The following is a 15,477-nucleotide window of genomic DNA, read 5'->3' on the forward strand; positions in this document are numbered from 1 at the left end:
GGGGGGGTGGCTTCCTGTCGTACTCTGCATGCTGCTGGTTGAGGAAGGTCAAAAGTCAATGGTCAAAGGTCCTATAAAGGTATCTGTAGAAAGGAAATTAGTTTCTTAAATTTACATTGTAAAATATGTATATGGTCTCTCTGGGAGTATTTGTCTTAGTTATTCAATATGCACTAACAAATGTCTTACAACACGTTAGTTATAAAATGTTGAGATGGTCTAAAATGTTCAAATATTACTGGCAAACAATGATGTTAAAGAATGAATCTCTTCAACAACCTTAAAACAATACAGTCATATCTACAATCAAATAAAAATGTCCAAATCAAAGAGTCAGCCTCTGTGGTAGTAATTGAAGCAGTGTATGTGATTGGGGTCTGGGTGTTATGTCTCCAGCCATGACAACAGGGATACCAGCAGGACCTGGTAAATTCCTAATGTTTTCAACCTCTGACCTAAAATTAACCTCAAAACCCATTTAGTACTTACTTGTCAACTCTTTAAGAGACAACCACAGGAAAAATAAGTGACCTCAATAATATATGTGTTTCAAAACTATTGGTAGGGACTGTAGGAATATACTTTTTCACTCGAAATAAAGAACGTGAGACTGACACCAGTGTTCTCTTAAATTGGGATAAATCAAATTAATAATTTATTATCGTTCATTCAATACTCAATTCAGTTCTAGTAAAATACAAATCAACAACATACAATAGAATAGGTGAAATAGAATAGTTGTTTACTGGAAGCCACAGCTCCCAAAGACTCTCTGATGAAAACTTGAACACTAATTTGTTATATACTGAAAAGACCTTCTAAAACATGTGCGTGGAGAAGACAGATAACTAGTCCTGTGACACTTATATCTCATCCCGGGGCCATCGTTGTCTAAATTCCCCACTTATCTCATGTTCTCAAAACATAGCTTCCAACGCACAAGGCTCTTCTACTTAATAACACATTACACAGCCAGTGTTAGTTGTTCCTGAGCATGAGGGACATAACTGTGATATGCGTTTAAACCTTCTGTTACATACATTTTAAGACATAGTTGGTCACAACAAAGTGTAAGAAATAGTATGAATGGAAGTTCAATAAGAGGTCAAGGCAGACATCTATTCACAGGACCAATTCCTGTAATTCAGAATCCTTCAGGACCAATCGGTTTGCTAGCCAAATGTAAGAGGGAGTCAATTCATACAATGACCATTGTGCATTCTAACGTAGGGCTAGTGAATTCTCAATGGTGATTCACTGCTGATAAATGTTTGGGTTACTGCTCCAGACTGGATCCTCTGGGCTAGAAATAATGGTCTGGCACTTTGAACCCTTTTCATAATTCAGGAACAGGTAAGATATGCTGCTTTTTCTGCTTACATTTGTGTCTGACACACAGAAGGGGACTGTAGCTTCTGAATGTTAAATGAATTAAGTGCAAATACCTGAACCAGCAGGGAGAGTCTTTACAACTCAGCAATATATGTGGCAAACAGTGTTTACGTAACTTCTTTAACTGAACTTACCTCAGCAATGGAGTGCTATGGAGACAGTAAACAAAGATGATGTCACAGTATTTAAGTTTATCATTGATGTGTTACAAACATGTGGAATTGACCCCCTTCTGCTTTAAGGTTAGGGTTAATGTTTAATTATTGAATGATTCAATGTTCCGTTTTTGAAAAAAGGTTTTTCAATTGACAAAGAAAAAATTCACATACAGAGATCATGTAACAAGCTAAAAATAAACAGACACAAATCCATACATACTAGGGCTGACAGTCGATAAAATAAATGTGTTGATACAATCTAATGAATCTAAATCTAAAGAAACAAGAAACCTAGAAGTGGTGCCTAAACAAGGAGTGGGGGAGTAAAAGGGTGCTTTAACAATGAAATGATGGCCTCCAAATCAAAGGTGTGAATTCCCATTCCCATTCCCATAGTTGAAGAAAAAAGCTTCTCATTTGCTTTATCTGAGCTTCCAAGTTGTTGTTTTGTTCCAACACTTGTTTTGTTGGCTATATGTCACTGACTCTAGCTTTAATTTCTTGTCCTTGTTATGATATATACATAATTTTTTTCTCCAAAAGCATTGTTTTTTAATTGATTAATCAATTCATATATACAGCCCTAATAAATACTGATACTGGTATATTATTCTAATAAATACATAAAAATGCAGAGAAATAGTCATCCTTACTGATATTGCAATGAAATGTGCAAAATTAGCGTCTATTCCAGGAACATTTTCTGTTGACCAAGGTTCCTGGCATTGAAAAAACATCAAATAGACCCTAAAAGCATTACTAATGGCCTGGCTGACACCATACCTGGAAATGCATACAGTAGCTAAAGTACACTGTACTCAGTTTGGCAGCCAGGAGGATAAGTGGTCATTCAGAAATTAATAATGATCTGGTGTTGTCTCTTCAAGGCTTCAGATCTGACACAGACATGTATACTTGCTCTTCATCATCATCATCATCATCGTCATCATCATCATCGTCACCATCATCGTCATGTCTAGGCCCAAGGCCCCCAGGCTCCAGTGCCAGGGTCACACCTGGGGTCATCATCTGGAAAGGTGATTGGCTTAGCCTTCTGCTGGTAGTGATAGAGCCTTTTGAGGAGATTATCCACCACACCAGGGTGCTGGTCCGATACCTCATGCCTCTCTTCTGGGTCCATCTCAACGTTGAATAGCATCACAGCCTTCAGGGAGCTCACCTTAGAACCACTGGACTCAGAACTGTTCCCTAGGCCTGGACGGGGGAACCAGTGGTCACAACCTGGGTGGAAGAGCAAGAAAATGTAAAGAGAACTCGGAAATGTGTGTGTGTTTATGTGTGTGTGTGTTGCAACTCCTCTCTCTAAGAGGGCAAATAAATACTGTATGAGATACCATTGTGCTGTATCATAAGTGATATGCATAAAATACAATAAAGAAAAAGCTATACATTCATGAAATCTACGACCACCTATACGACATGCTATAGAATCTAGATACCCATCCCAAGATCAACGGCCACGTGTCACCCTTCATATTCTCCCGGACTAAACACGACATAATGGACGGGACAGGATAGTTACCAGGGTAGCCTGTCAGCAGCTTCCACTTCGTGTTGCGGATGGCAGCATGAATGGACACGTTGAAGCCAGATTGGGACCAGGAGCCTTGGTTGTTCGCCTCAGCCAATGTCAACTGGGACCCCCTGCCAGGACCTGTGGAGAGGGAGTGGAAAGCTGATAATGAAGGGCAATCATCCATTTGAAAGAAACTCAGAATCGCTGATAAATGGAGTATTGGGCTACCACTGGACACAAAACGTCCTCTGTCGAGGGCTAACTGAACTGAACTGAGAGAGGGCCAGAGACTGCACCAGGGTACATACCTGAGAATCATAGACTAGGCAGCCAGTACAGTGAGAGGTGTGAAAATAAACAGAAGAATGAGAAAGAGCCCTTTCTTCCCTGCAGGGCAAATGAAGCAGCAGAAATTGAGAGGTTTTAAACATTGGTTAAAATGTTAAAGTCAAGGTGTGAGGTTTCTCTGGACTTGCAATTTTTTGGGTAGAAAGAATTTGACCTTCACTATGACGCCAAATGACAGCCACACAGTAGAGCAGGGTAGAGCAACCGCCAGTCTACCATCTTTGCCCACTAAAACTGAAACTACTGTTTTCACAAGAGCAGATGCCAGGGGACACAGTGTCATGATGGTTCATTGGGAGGATTAAACCAGAGTCAAGAAACAGATAACTGATGTACTGCTCTTTTACAGCCCTCTATTGCCTTATCAGAACATCAACCACCTCTCCTCTCTCAAGTAGAATACCTTTCTGAAGCAAATACACATGTCCTGTGTCAGGAGAGGAAATCTAGCCTTAAGAGCATTCCCGGTTTCAAGCTGAGGTTGACCCCAGCAATGTGGTCTTAATTAGACATATTTGCAAGTAGTTACTGCTGGTTAATGCTGTCAGAAACACACATTTCCTCACATTCATTGTGTACACACAAGCCCTTGATCTTCTCCCTTATAAGTGTAACAACCAGTACTGTTTGAATTTATGACTCTTCTCTAATGTAGCATGACTGAAACACTTCTAAAGCATCTCTTAGACCACATGACAAACATTGCAACATTTGAATCCCTATTGATCAACCTATGAATGATGTGTGGATTTTTTGTAAGTGGTCTCACATGCATTTTGTAATACAATTGCAGAACCCAGGGCAGGGCAGGGCAAGGCCCGACGCAGATTCTGTATTGTTTGTTTTATTGAAACCAGCAAACGCATGAAAATGACTATGAAACTGTAAGTGTTCTCTGTTGTACCAGTGTATAACAGGTTGAGAGATGCCAACAGTCAACAGAGCAGTTTGTTCAAGACCGCTCTGTTCCTTCCATCTCTCTCTTCGTAAAGCAAGGGGGCCTCACCAGTCTTCCCCACACACTCTTTCATTCTTAATTTAATTCTCTCTGCGGGAACGAAGGGCAAGTGCAGCTGACGGCCGGCCCCACTACATCTGGATCCGACTGCACAGCGGGAAAATTCCCAAATGGGACATGCGGGAAGGAGGGGGAAGTAGAGGGGGAGGAAAGAGGAGAGAGAGATGGGTAGGTGGGAGTGGGGGAGGAGAAGAGGGGGTTCTGGTTGAGAGAGGGTAGGAAGAGGAAAGGGCAGTAGAAGGGAGAGGGAGAGTGAAGGAGAAGTGGAGAGGGGAAGTCAGGGGGATTTGAGGTTTGGGGTTGCTCCAGAGGCTCTCTCTTTGCCTAGACAAGCTGGAAGTTCAGAGACCCCTCTATGGCCCACTTAGGAGACGGAATCCCTCTTGTCAGACAGAGAAAGAGAGGGGGAGAGAGGGAGATTGAAAGAGGAAAAAGAGAAAGCATAAGGGGAATAGAATCCCTCTTTTCAGATAGAGAAAGAGAAGGGAGAATAAAAGAGGGAAGAGAGGAAGAGGGAGACAGAATTGCTCGTCAGATAAAAGAGAGAGGGGAGTAGGAGACTGAAAGAGGAATGGAAAGAGAGAAAGGGGGCCCCTAGAATGTGAAGAAGAAAAGAGAGTGGGGTCTCATTCAAGAGACTCAAGGAAAAATTGTCGTCTCTATGGTGACAGATAACGAGGATTTAAACATACTTATAAACATATTAGTGCATGCAGGTAAGGGGCAACATTTTTAGTAGTATGAGACGGGTTGTTCATCAGTCCCCATCTTGACGGCCTTTGGGTGTTGACCAATGCTGAACCCCAGTTCAAGAGAGCAACACACACTCCAAGGACCCTGAATGAGAGGGAAAGTATATCAATGCCAAAATGGAGATAAAAGCAAAAAGGCTCCAACGTGTTGCGGTGTGAAGGCTTTCCTCTCTTTCATGAAGTCCATAATTTTCTTTAGGGTCAGTCAGCGAGGAAGTCAATACGCCACAACTAAATTGGCTTATGTCAGATGGCTGGCCCGAAGCACCACCTCAGTGTAATTTTTAGACTCAAGGCTGGTATAAAACGATCATGTGCCAATTATGAGGGCTGACCAGGAGCCAAGGAAAGCAACGCTCACTTTGAACTGATCGCCTTTCAACAGATTTCTGAAGTGAAAATAATAAAATCCTCTAATAACAATCAGAGGCTTTTGAATGTTGGCAGGTTTCCTGCGGAGCAAAGGAGGTGATCCATTAATTCTCCTCTGCAACATCGGAGAGGAGGTCACTCACACTCTTGCTACCTCAGTTGACAAAGATGACCGTTTCATAACATTTGCCTTAGATTAACTGTATAAGTGCTACAGTATGACGATTGAAGGAGATTCTAGCTGATGCAGATCTAGGCAAGTCTCTGCTTCAGGTCTCTTATCAGAGGGGAGTTAGGCGACTAAAAAAATATTAAAAAATAAGCCTGGAAAGTTATGGTTGAGGTCGCCGCCCCCACTCCTACTGTCGTGTAACTTGGTGATGAGAATACGATATGTGCTCCACCGCACAGCCCTTTGTTCAACACACAGTCAGAAACCCTGACCTCTGACCAGGGGCCCCACACCCCCTTCTGTGATGGAAGTGGTTCACTCCACCTAATATTAAGTGGTTTAGACGAGAATGAGAGCGCTTCACTGTGTCTCACAGGGGGGTTCGGCAGTCACAAGACCCATTTCCTGGAATCCCCCCTACAATCACAGTTTAGCCCATGTGCACACCCACTCCCTCCCTCTCAAACGTCAAGTATCTCAAGTTTCTACAGTGTTTTGGTGATTTCACTGTTAACCCTACTCCATCAACATTCCTGTCATCTTAATAGAATAACAAGCATGACTAATTCAACACATAAGACATTCATATTTAGGGGTGTACAGTATCTTTGAATCCTCATGCATAGGAACTAATCAAAAAAGTAGAAGTGGGTTAACCAGACCCAGATGGCGGGGAGAACCCTGGTACTTGGTGGTACTGGGGAACAACAACAGAGATACACGGCAGACAATGATGATAAACACACAGTATGTGACATTGAGCAGGCACAGACAAAACCCAGCCGTGGAAACACACCTAATTCTTCCAGGCAGACGAACACAGCACACAACAGACCGCTGGCTCTCCAATCTCATGACACATATCAAACACAGGCTGGATGTCAAGCCTCAAGGCTCTGAGGACAACTCACAGACTGTGTACAACTCAGTGAAAGCTTAGGTAACACATTATCATTAGGGTCGTCCTCGATGGGTTTTGAACTGGTATTTACAAGAAAATGTGTTTAAACAATGGGTGCTTCCTGGTACTTAACTCAAAGAATTCAACCCAGGTACCACATGGTATGTTCCCTCACGCTAGTCCTTTCTATGCATTCCAAAGAAACCAAAAGGTTATAATTGTGTAAGTATCGTGGAACAACAATTTCATTACAGTACAAAATTACATTTCTAAGTATAAAGTATACTGCAGACTGTCAAATAAAATCATACTTATGGCTAGAGAGGGGGGGGGGGGACACAAGAAAAATAGGAGGGGGGGGGGAACGACACAAGGAAAAAAGAAGAGAGAGAGAGAGAGAGAGAGAGAGAAAGAGAGAGGGGGGGGGGTATCCGGAGAAAGGGAGAGAGAGAGAGAGCGAGACAGAGACAGAGGGAGAGAGGGAGAGAGAGGGAGAGAGAGAGAGAGAGAGAGAGAGAGAAATGTCCCAAACAGACAGATATGGAGGAAGGGAGCCCAAGGGTAGTTGTTAGCACAGGTGATCCATCATCTGAACATGGTTATCAACTTGTTCCAGTCACTGTCAGATGACGTATGAGTCGGGTGGGCTGACACTTGAACATCTGAGACTTGAACCAAGTCCTCTCATGTCCACTTACCCCGGTCACTTATTCACTCACTCAGCCACTTCATCGGTCACTCTTGGTCAGCATCTAACATCGTGTTAGCACAGCATCTCACATCTATGAGCTAAGATTTAGGATTCACCCTGAGTGTCCTAGCCCTAATAGGTTCATTTGATTAGAATGGTGGATGGGTACAATGTGTATTAGTCGACATACATGCGCGCACACATGCACGCACTCCCGCACGCACGCACTTACACACACACACACACTAAGGGGGATTTGGGCTTTGTGCTGGGGAATCAGGCAGCAACACAGGAGGATGTGTTCCCCCCCCATCTAGAGTGGAATATCTGCATCACTGCAATATTCAAACTTTCCAAGCAGAATGCGCGCACACACACACACACACACACACACACACACACACACACACACACACACACACACACACACACACACACACACACACACACACACACACACACACTAAGGGGGATTTGGGCTTTGTGCAGCAACACAGGAGGATGACATCACCCCTATCTGGACCAAAGAGACGTGAATGAGCTCAATGCTGCAGCTGGGGCCGTGCAGTGCTCATGCACTGGGAATTCAAACAGTAATGAACACGCTAAGAGGAGATGTGGATGTTCTTGATTATGTTTCCTTGTGAATATGAATCATTCCGGAGAAAGCGGAGGAACAACTTCAGAACTAGTGATGACTGACTGGTGAACTCACATGGAGCGATGTCAACGTAGCGAGGGTCAATGTTGTGCAGCAACTCCACTCTGGGTGAGGCAAAGCCTTGGCTGTAAAACAAAAAGCACAAATCACTCTCACACACATTCTCATCTCTGACTCACAGGGTTCACTAATTCACAAGGGTTACTAAATCTAAACCAGCCGCCTCCTGTTCACCAAACGGTCATATGCCATGACCACACTCGCAGAGTGAACTCTATGAACACAGCGTCCAATAACAAACAAGAATAACTTTCTTATTTCTTCGTGTAAGCTTCTGTTTCAGCCTTCGTTTGGTTCTAATTTCATAGCCCAAACTGTGGAAGTCCTCTGCTTCTCTGTAAACACAGTGCAATTAAATCTGTCTGAAACTATAAAAAAAGAAAAAAAAAAAAGAAAAAACAAACAGGAGTTTGTTCCATTGCCAGTCTCACACTGCGACACGTCTGCTGTGAAAATACACCAGGCAAAGGTAACAGTGGAGTCAGGTGACTGATGACAGCCAATGGACACAGGACTGGGCTAGGAGTGGTGGTTTGTGGTCGAGTCTAAGCCTGGATCTACTTCAGGGCTCTGCTGCAGCCCTCAATTTCTCCCAATTCATTGTGTCTACATTTAGTTTACAAATGCAATGTGTCAGTCTGACAAAATGCAATGATAGCCTGACAGGCTAACTAACATATACATTACCTCTCTCTGGAAATAGCCTCCTCAACACCACTTCCTTGATGTGTTGTTAAATTATTTTCTATATGGTATCGTGTACAACAGAACATAGAAGACTCACTGTTGATTTCAAGATTCAACAAAACATCAAAGTTTTCCTGACAGTGGGCCTTACTAGCTCTGAGAGAAAGAGAGAATGGACAGATAGAGGAAAAGGGGGGACATATAGAGGGGGAGAGAGAAAGAGAGAGGGATGGAAGGACTACAAATTTGTGTGAGAATGAGTGATGGAATTTCCTTCTCTTTGAGGTCCCATTGCCACGGTAACAAAGGGCTTATTGAAGAGCCAGGGCCTCCTATGAGCAAGAGACAGATCAGTCAGGGGGAGAGGGGGATGGAGGAGGGGGTGAGGAGAGGGGGAGAGAAGGAGTAAGGGAGAAATGGGGAGGCTGTCAAACATGAGGAAATATTTTCCCCAGTCTAAGGCGTGAGAACCCCCTGATGTGTCTGTCCAGAGCAGAGTAGGACAGTCTCACATAAACAACTTAGGAATGACAAGGAGTGTATATGTGTGTGTGTGTGTGTGTGTGTGTGTGTGAGAGAGAGAGAGAGGGAGAGTGAGAGAGAAAATAAGGTGAGGCATAAAAGAGAAATAGACTGTTAAAAGGAACCAGTCTGGTACCACTTAATAAACTTCTACCTGCTTTATAGTGGCCCCAGGCCTATCTATCACCTGCAAAAGGAAAGGTTTTAAATATAAACAGTATTCAGGGATGGAGTCTTCAGGTTTATTCATCAAGGTGCAGAATTTGGCAGGGAAAAAATACAGACTGAATATAGCACTGACATATACTGTACAGGACAACAAATCCTACTGAATAAGTCCTCCTCCCGACTCACCTGATAGCATTCCACACGTTGAACCCATCCAATGGCTTCGTGCCATTTGGCGTTCCCCCAGCCAAGCCCACCAGCGTAGGCAGCCAATCGGAGATGTGGATGAGCTCGCGACTGACGGTCCCAGGACGCTTCAGCAGTGGACTGGCCACGAAACCCACGCCCCTGACCCCGCCCTCCCACAGTGACCACTTCCTGCCCCTCAGAGGCCAGTTGTTGCCCCCAGAGAGTGTCTGACCACCGTTATCTATAAACACAACCAGAAACACACAGGACATCATCACAAGACAGATTAGACCTTATAAGTAGACAAAAGACAATGGTTCAAGCCAAAGCCAAGTCTTAAACCGGGATCCAAGAAGGAATGACTGCTACCCACAAGACCGATCTCTCAAACTGTGGTGAGGAGTACTGACCCTTACCGATCTGTCCCCTATCAGAGAGGGAACGAAGGAGTCACTGAGGTAAACCAGGGACCAAGCCACTTTGTCACTAACAGATGAGGGGAAAAAGCTTGAGGATATGTCATTGTCAAGACACTGGAACGTACATGGCAATCTACCCTCCAGTTCCTCCTCATAAAAGCCTACTCTGTTCTCTCCCTTTTTCAAATGATACATATATCAACCTCACCATCAAGAGGATAGCATGCTTGGTTTGCACTCAAACCCACTAAAGCCAACCATCACAAAATATGAGGTCTAAAGGAATTCATATGAGACATAACAATCAACCAAGTGGATTTATACCATTATCAACACATTGGTAAATGACTGCTCTCATAGGCCTCCCTCAGAGGAAGTGTGGACATAGTGAGTTTGAAATGAAACAATAAGGCAACTGTCTCACATGGAAACTCTATATATTATCAATGCTAGGAACGTAAGTTGACCATCACTCTTTGGTTTATGGTTCATGGCATTACCCCTTCACAAAAGGTTTGTTGATGAGTGAGTTCTAGTCTTGCAACCACAGAGGACTATGTCTGTGGCTTGATTTTCTGTCTTTGTGTCTCTCATTCCCTTTGTTCCCTGCTACTTCTATCAAATCCCTCTATCATAATTTGTGCTCATCCATCTTTCTCTCTCCCCTATTGGTGGGTAGGGGGTAAATTCTCTCTTCTGAAGTCTTCCTCAGACAGCCAGTCAGACATCATGCACACACACGCATGCGCACACACACACACACACACACGGTCAGACAGACGGTCATCCTCACCAGAGGTTAGTCCAGTATAAACACAGTGGACCAATCACATCAGGGTAGGGCTCCCTCTCAGGGGAGGCGGGGGAGTGAGGGAGGGGAGGAGAGTGTTGTACAAGTCCGGCAAGTAGTCTATGCTGCTTCCAGCACCATTCTGGAAAGATCTCCCCTGCTCTCTAATTCATTTTCAATCTGCTTCTCCCTTCTCTGTGCCAGCTCTCTCTCTCTTTCTCTCTTTCTATTTCTCTCTCTCTACTCACTGCTTACAGTAAGGCCCCAGTGAGGCACTTGATTAAGAGAGGATTTCATCGCTAAAGAATCTCCAAATTCTGCTCTACAGTTCAAAACTAGTTTTTGTTTGGGCAGGGCTGAGACATATTTGCTAGTTCTTACAGAGAGGCTAAGCAGGAACAGTAAACCATGAGGTTGCAATAGACTATGTGAGGAAATAAGAGAGAGGAAATTGTGATGAGTCATGGTATATGCAGAACAGGAGTTCCATGGACTTACAGTTTTTACACAAATAGTTGTTGACGATGCATTCTTCGTATGCACAAACTTGTGAATAAGGAAAAGCCATTACTTTCAGCAGCTTGAAATCTAAAATAACAAGGTATATTAGACTCTCTTGCTCCATAATCCAAAGCAGGGAGGGTTGGGTTGATGGAACAGGTTTTTACACCTCATCTACATCTTCTGTATGCCTTGTATCTACTGTATGCCCACCAGGAGACAGAGTTTTAACTACCAAGACTATGACAGTGCATGATCTACAGTGTATGAGAGGTATGCAAAATCCTATATAATTATATCCCTCTCAACCTCAGTATCTAGCTAACCAAGTTAACTCACAGGGCTACAGTCTACCTAGCTATTTCCCAACCTCAACATTGAAACAGGCCACCTACCTCAGCCCACCACAGGCAGAAACCTTTACACTTCACTCTCACAGCATTGTTCCTGCCTTCTAATTACCCTTTAAAATCTAAACAGCTAAAAATAACTTTATTTCTCTCCACCTTCAAAGCCTTTACCTACTTCAGATGCAAACTATTAAAAAAGGTCCAGATGTGGAAATGTTAGGGGAAACCAGCCAGCATTTCTGATAGAGATTGAAGTGGCAACGCACAGAAAGATTATTGATCCTTCTGAACATTGATTTCGACATTCCCAATCATCCTGAGATGTAAAAATTGATTGTATGGATGCAGTATGCAGCACTTCGTAACATCCTCTCACTCTTGTCTAAGGGTCTCTGCAGAGAGTCATTCAATTCAGGGTTGTTTCCGTTTCAAAATAGCTACCAGCTGCTGGATAATGAGACTTTGCAGAGACGGGTTAACAAGGACAAAGAATCAGCTGAAAGGACAGGCTGACCTCTTGTGGATCCTTAGAGTACTGCTGAAGCCCTTTAAACCCAGCCTCTGTCCTGTGTCAATGAAATCATCATGGTAAAGCGTATATAAGTCTCTTCAAGCTGTGATGAGATAATTCTGAAGATCATTGACACCAAACAAAATGACAGAGAGCTACTATGTAGCCTGCAGGACATCATAGATGTCATACACCATAATTAATGTCTGAGAGAACTGACAGTTACTCTACAAAAGGTACATACGTCTGCATACTATAGATCTAAGCAAAATTTATTTTAACTCTAAAGCATAGTTCTGTATATTGAATAAATGTCTCCACTCAAATTCCCCAACTACTCTCTTTCATGGGAACTGGCTTTTGGTGCTAATGGAAAATGCTCTGTTCTGCCCAGAGACATAAAGAGTGATTGCTCTCTCTTTAACTGCCCACTGAGTTGGGTCCTGTTCAGACCTGACACTTCGTAAAAGCATTGTGTGTTCCAAAACCACACGTAAACAACATAATAGCACTCATTTAGAGTGACATTTCACTGATTTGTGTGTTCTACTGTCTTCTAACGACTTAGGTTCAATAAAGTAAGCAAAGTAAGGTCAAGGTAATTACAGTGGGGTGTACATTACTGTGCATAATCAATCATGCAATCAATTATGTAACAATTATGTAAAAGAAACATTTTAGGCAAATATAAATGTCTCTATCCAAAAATGGCTTTTGAATCAAGACTGTTGACTTGTATTGTCAGTGTCATCTAACTCTGGAGAGAGACGAAGGTGAGAAATGCTTCTAAGCTACTAATTCCATAAAGTACAGTACAGTCATGTGATACTGTCTACAGTTGCAGTGTGTAAACAGCTAACAGGATAAACGGCACTCACATGGGAAAAGAGCATTGTGCATTCACAAGGAACGATTAACACTCACACCCCATCAACACAACATATTTCAGTCTGCAGGAGAGGGAAAGATTGAGAGGACAGTGGACGTCAGCAGACCGATAAACACTGATTCATAGGATATGAGGCAGATAATCAAAACCACTCAAACTCTGTCCTGGATCCAGGAAAACTCCTGCTTTTACACAATGCACTCTTTTGTAATCTCTCTTTCTAGTTGCTGACGGTGTAGGAAGATAAAGGTAAAAAGATCTGTGGTGATTTGAGTTTCCTATGGGATATTCTTAAAATTACACTTAACATTAGGCTAGATAGTGAGGGCTTATCACTTGTGTGAACACTTTGCTGGGGGGCATATACAATATCAAACCAGTGAGAGTACATGAAGTATATGAGTCTTGAAAAGCAGAGATATGGCTTGGTAGGTAAACTCTCCATGAAAGTGATACCTGTAGAGAAGACCAGAACTGTGTTGTCCCAAAGCCCATTCTCCTGCAGTGCCAGGGTGATGTTGCCCACAGCCTCATCCATGGCAGACACCATGCCTGCATACATCCTGCGGTGTGGATCACGGATGAAACTGTAGGGGGCGACGTAGTGTTCTGGAACCTGCAAGGGCGCATGGACCGCTTGCAGGGCCACATAGAGGAAGAGTGGCTGCGAGACAGGACACATACATAGATTACACACACAAGCTCATTCAGTGTGAAAGATATTTTAGTAGATTGTGTAGAGTAATAAGTGAGTATATGTGTTTTGTATTGGGCTTAGGTTGTGTTACATGACAAGTAAGCTATGTGTATATATGTACCTTGTTAGGGTCCTGTTTGGTGATGATGCTGGTGGTTCTGTCTGTAAACAGCTGTGTAGAGTAGACTCCTCTATATCCTGTAGCGACCTCCTCTCCCTCTCTCAGGTCCAGGGCACAGCGAGTCACATTCAGGGGTGGGATAGGACTACAGCGCTCATGGCTGAAATAGTCTTCACTGCCCGTCAGATAGCCTGGGGGCACATACGGTTGAAGGGAATGTTCACCTGTTTCAGATGTTTCCACACCTCAAAGGTCCCTCACTGCTCACTCCCTGTTGTTAGGGTCTGAATATACACTAAAATAAATCTGCAAGTCTAAACACCAGATTTAAGACAGGTATGATCAGATATCTGACTAAACCACAAGGGCATTGGAGTTAGCCATTAAGATTAAAGAGGAGCAAGTCTACTGCAGTTTGCAGACAACCCTGTTGATCGAAGCTGTAATGGAATGTGATGGGATGAGTGGATGAATGGATAAAAAGATAGATGGATGGATGGATGGACAGAAAGACAGATCCATAGAGACAAAGAGATACAATATTGGACTATTGACCCAGGTGCCAAGAGAGAATTAATTGATAACCAACCGAAATAGGAGTCAAACCCTCGACGTGTGGGCAGGCAGTCTTTCTGGTACATGCCCAGATGCCACTTGCCCACCATGTGTGTAGTGTACCCAGCCTCTTTCATCAGCTGGGGCAGCAGCTTCTCATCCAGAGGCACACAGTAGGGCTGGCAGGGCCAGATGATCTGATGCTGCATGCCAGTGTGAATCTGAGAAGGGCAAAGATACAGGGGATCAGAGATAGGCTATAGTGGCCTGGGTGCTTTTGCCAGTTTGTCATTGTCTCGCTAGGCAATTTGTAATACAGTTACAGAGCTATAATGCTGTAACAGTTACAGTATCTGATTGTGGATAAGACTATGCCTATGAGGTATAGCTGAGAAACAACATGGGGACAACAGTAATACACTGATAATACACAATGATATAGGCTACTGTATGTATTTTTATGGAAAAACACTGAATCAAGACGCACTTGGACGTCTCACCTGATATCGACCGGTCATGAGTTGGTTCCTTGAAGGAGTACATAACGGCTGAACGTAATAATTCTGTAGTCGGACACCATTTGCAGAGAGTTTGTCCAGGTTTGGCGTCTTGATCTCAGACCCGTGATAGCCGACATCATTCCAGCCAAAGTCGTCTGCAAGAATGAATACTACGTGCGGTGGTTGTTTAGCCTCTAAAAACAGAGGGCATGATATCAAAATTGCTCTAGCAATTGCAAAAGCCCATTCTACAACAGTCATTTTCCCTCTTCCTTATTTCTGGGTCAAGATCTCCGAATAGAACAATATTTTACTTATTTTCCATAAGGTAAACAAGGAAGTAGTGCAGTATCCTGTTAGTTGCAGCAAGGTATGAAAAGACAGCATAACAAAATGATTTAACAAAGTAATATACTTAGCTAAGTCAATCAGAAGTCTTTAGGTTTGACAAGGAAATGCACGCGCAACATTAATTCGGAACTTCCCAGGTTGAAATGTTGGCTTTACAAACAGTAA

The 15,477-nt window shown here is 43.2% G+C and overlaps 1 protein-coding gene across 1 annotated transcript; it reads right to left on the reverse strand.

The window, feature by feature from the left end:
• Positions 1 to 632: 632 nt before the first annotated feature.
• arsb (arylsulfatase B) lies at positions 633 to 15,417 on the reverse strand. The gene is made up of 8 exons (XM_083670375.1): positions 14,962 to 15,417; positions 14,496 to 14,682; positions 13,907 to 14,097; positions 13,545 to 13,752; positions 9,626 to 9,869; positions 8,057 to 8,127; positions 3,094 to 3,225; positions 633 to 2,792 (listed from the first exon to the last, which is right to left on the reverse strand). Exons 1-8 carry the CDS (start codon positions 15,220 to 15,222, stop codon positions 2,527 to 2,529), a joined length of 1,560 nt encoding a protein of 519 aa, XP_083526501.1. The 5' UTR covers positions 15,223 to 15,417; the 3' UTR covers positions 633 to 2,526.
• Between the last annotated feature and the right edge of the window lie 60 nt (positions 15,418 to 15,477).

The sequence above is a fragment of the Argentina silus genome (assembly GCF_951799395.1).
Source record: "Argentina silus genome assembly, chromosome: 5".
Lineage (NCBI taxonomy): Eukaryota > Metazoa > Chordata > Actinopteri > Argentiniformes > Argentinidae > Argentina > Argentina silus.

Bases quoted from the DNA above. Each gene is read 5' to 3' on its own strand.
- arsb (XM_083670375.1), bottom strand. From the start codon at position 15,222: ATGACTGTTGTAGAATGGGCTTTTGCAATTGCTAGAGCAATTTTGATA. The intron at 14,098-14,495 runs GTTGGTTATCAA...ATGTGCCCCCAG, and splicing joins AGGGTTTGACTCCTATTTCG to GCTATCTGACGGGCAGTGAA. The intron at 2,793-3,093 runs GTAACTATCCTG...TCTTCCACCCAG, and splicing joins GCTGCTGACAGGCTACCCTG to GTTGTGACCACTGGTTCCCC.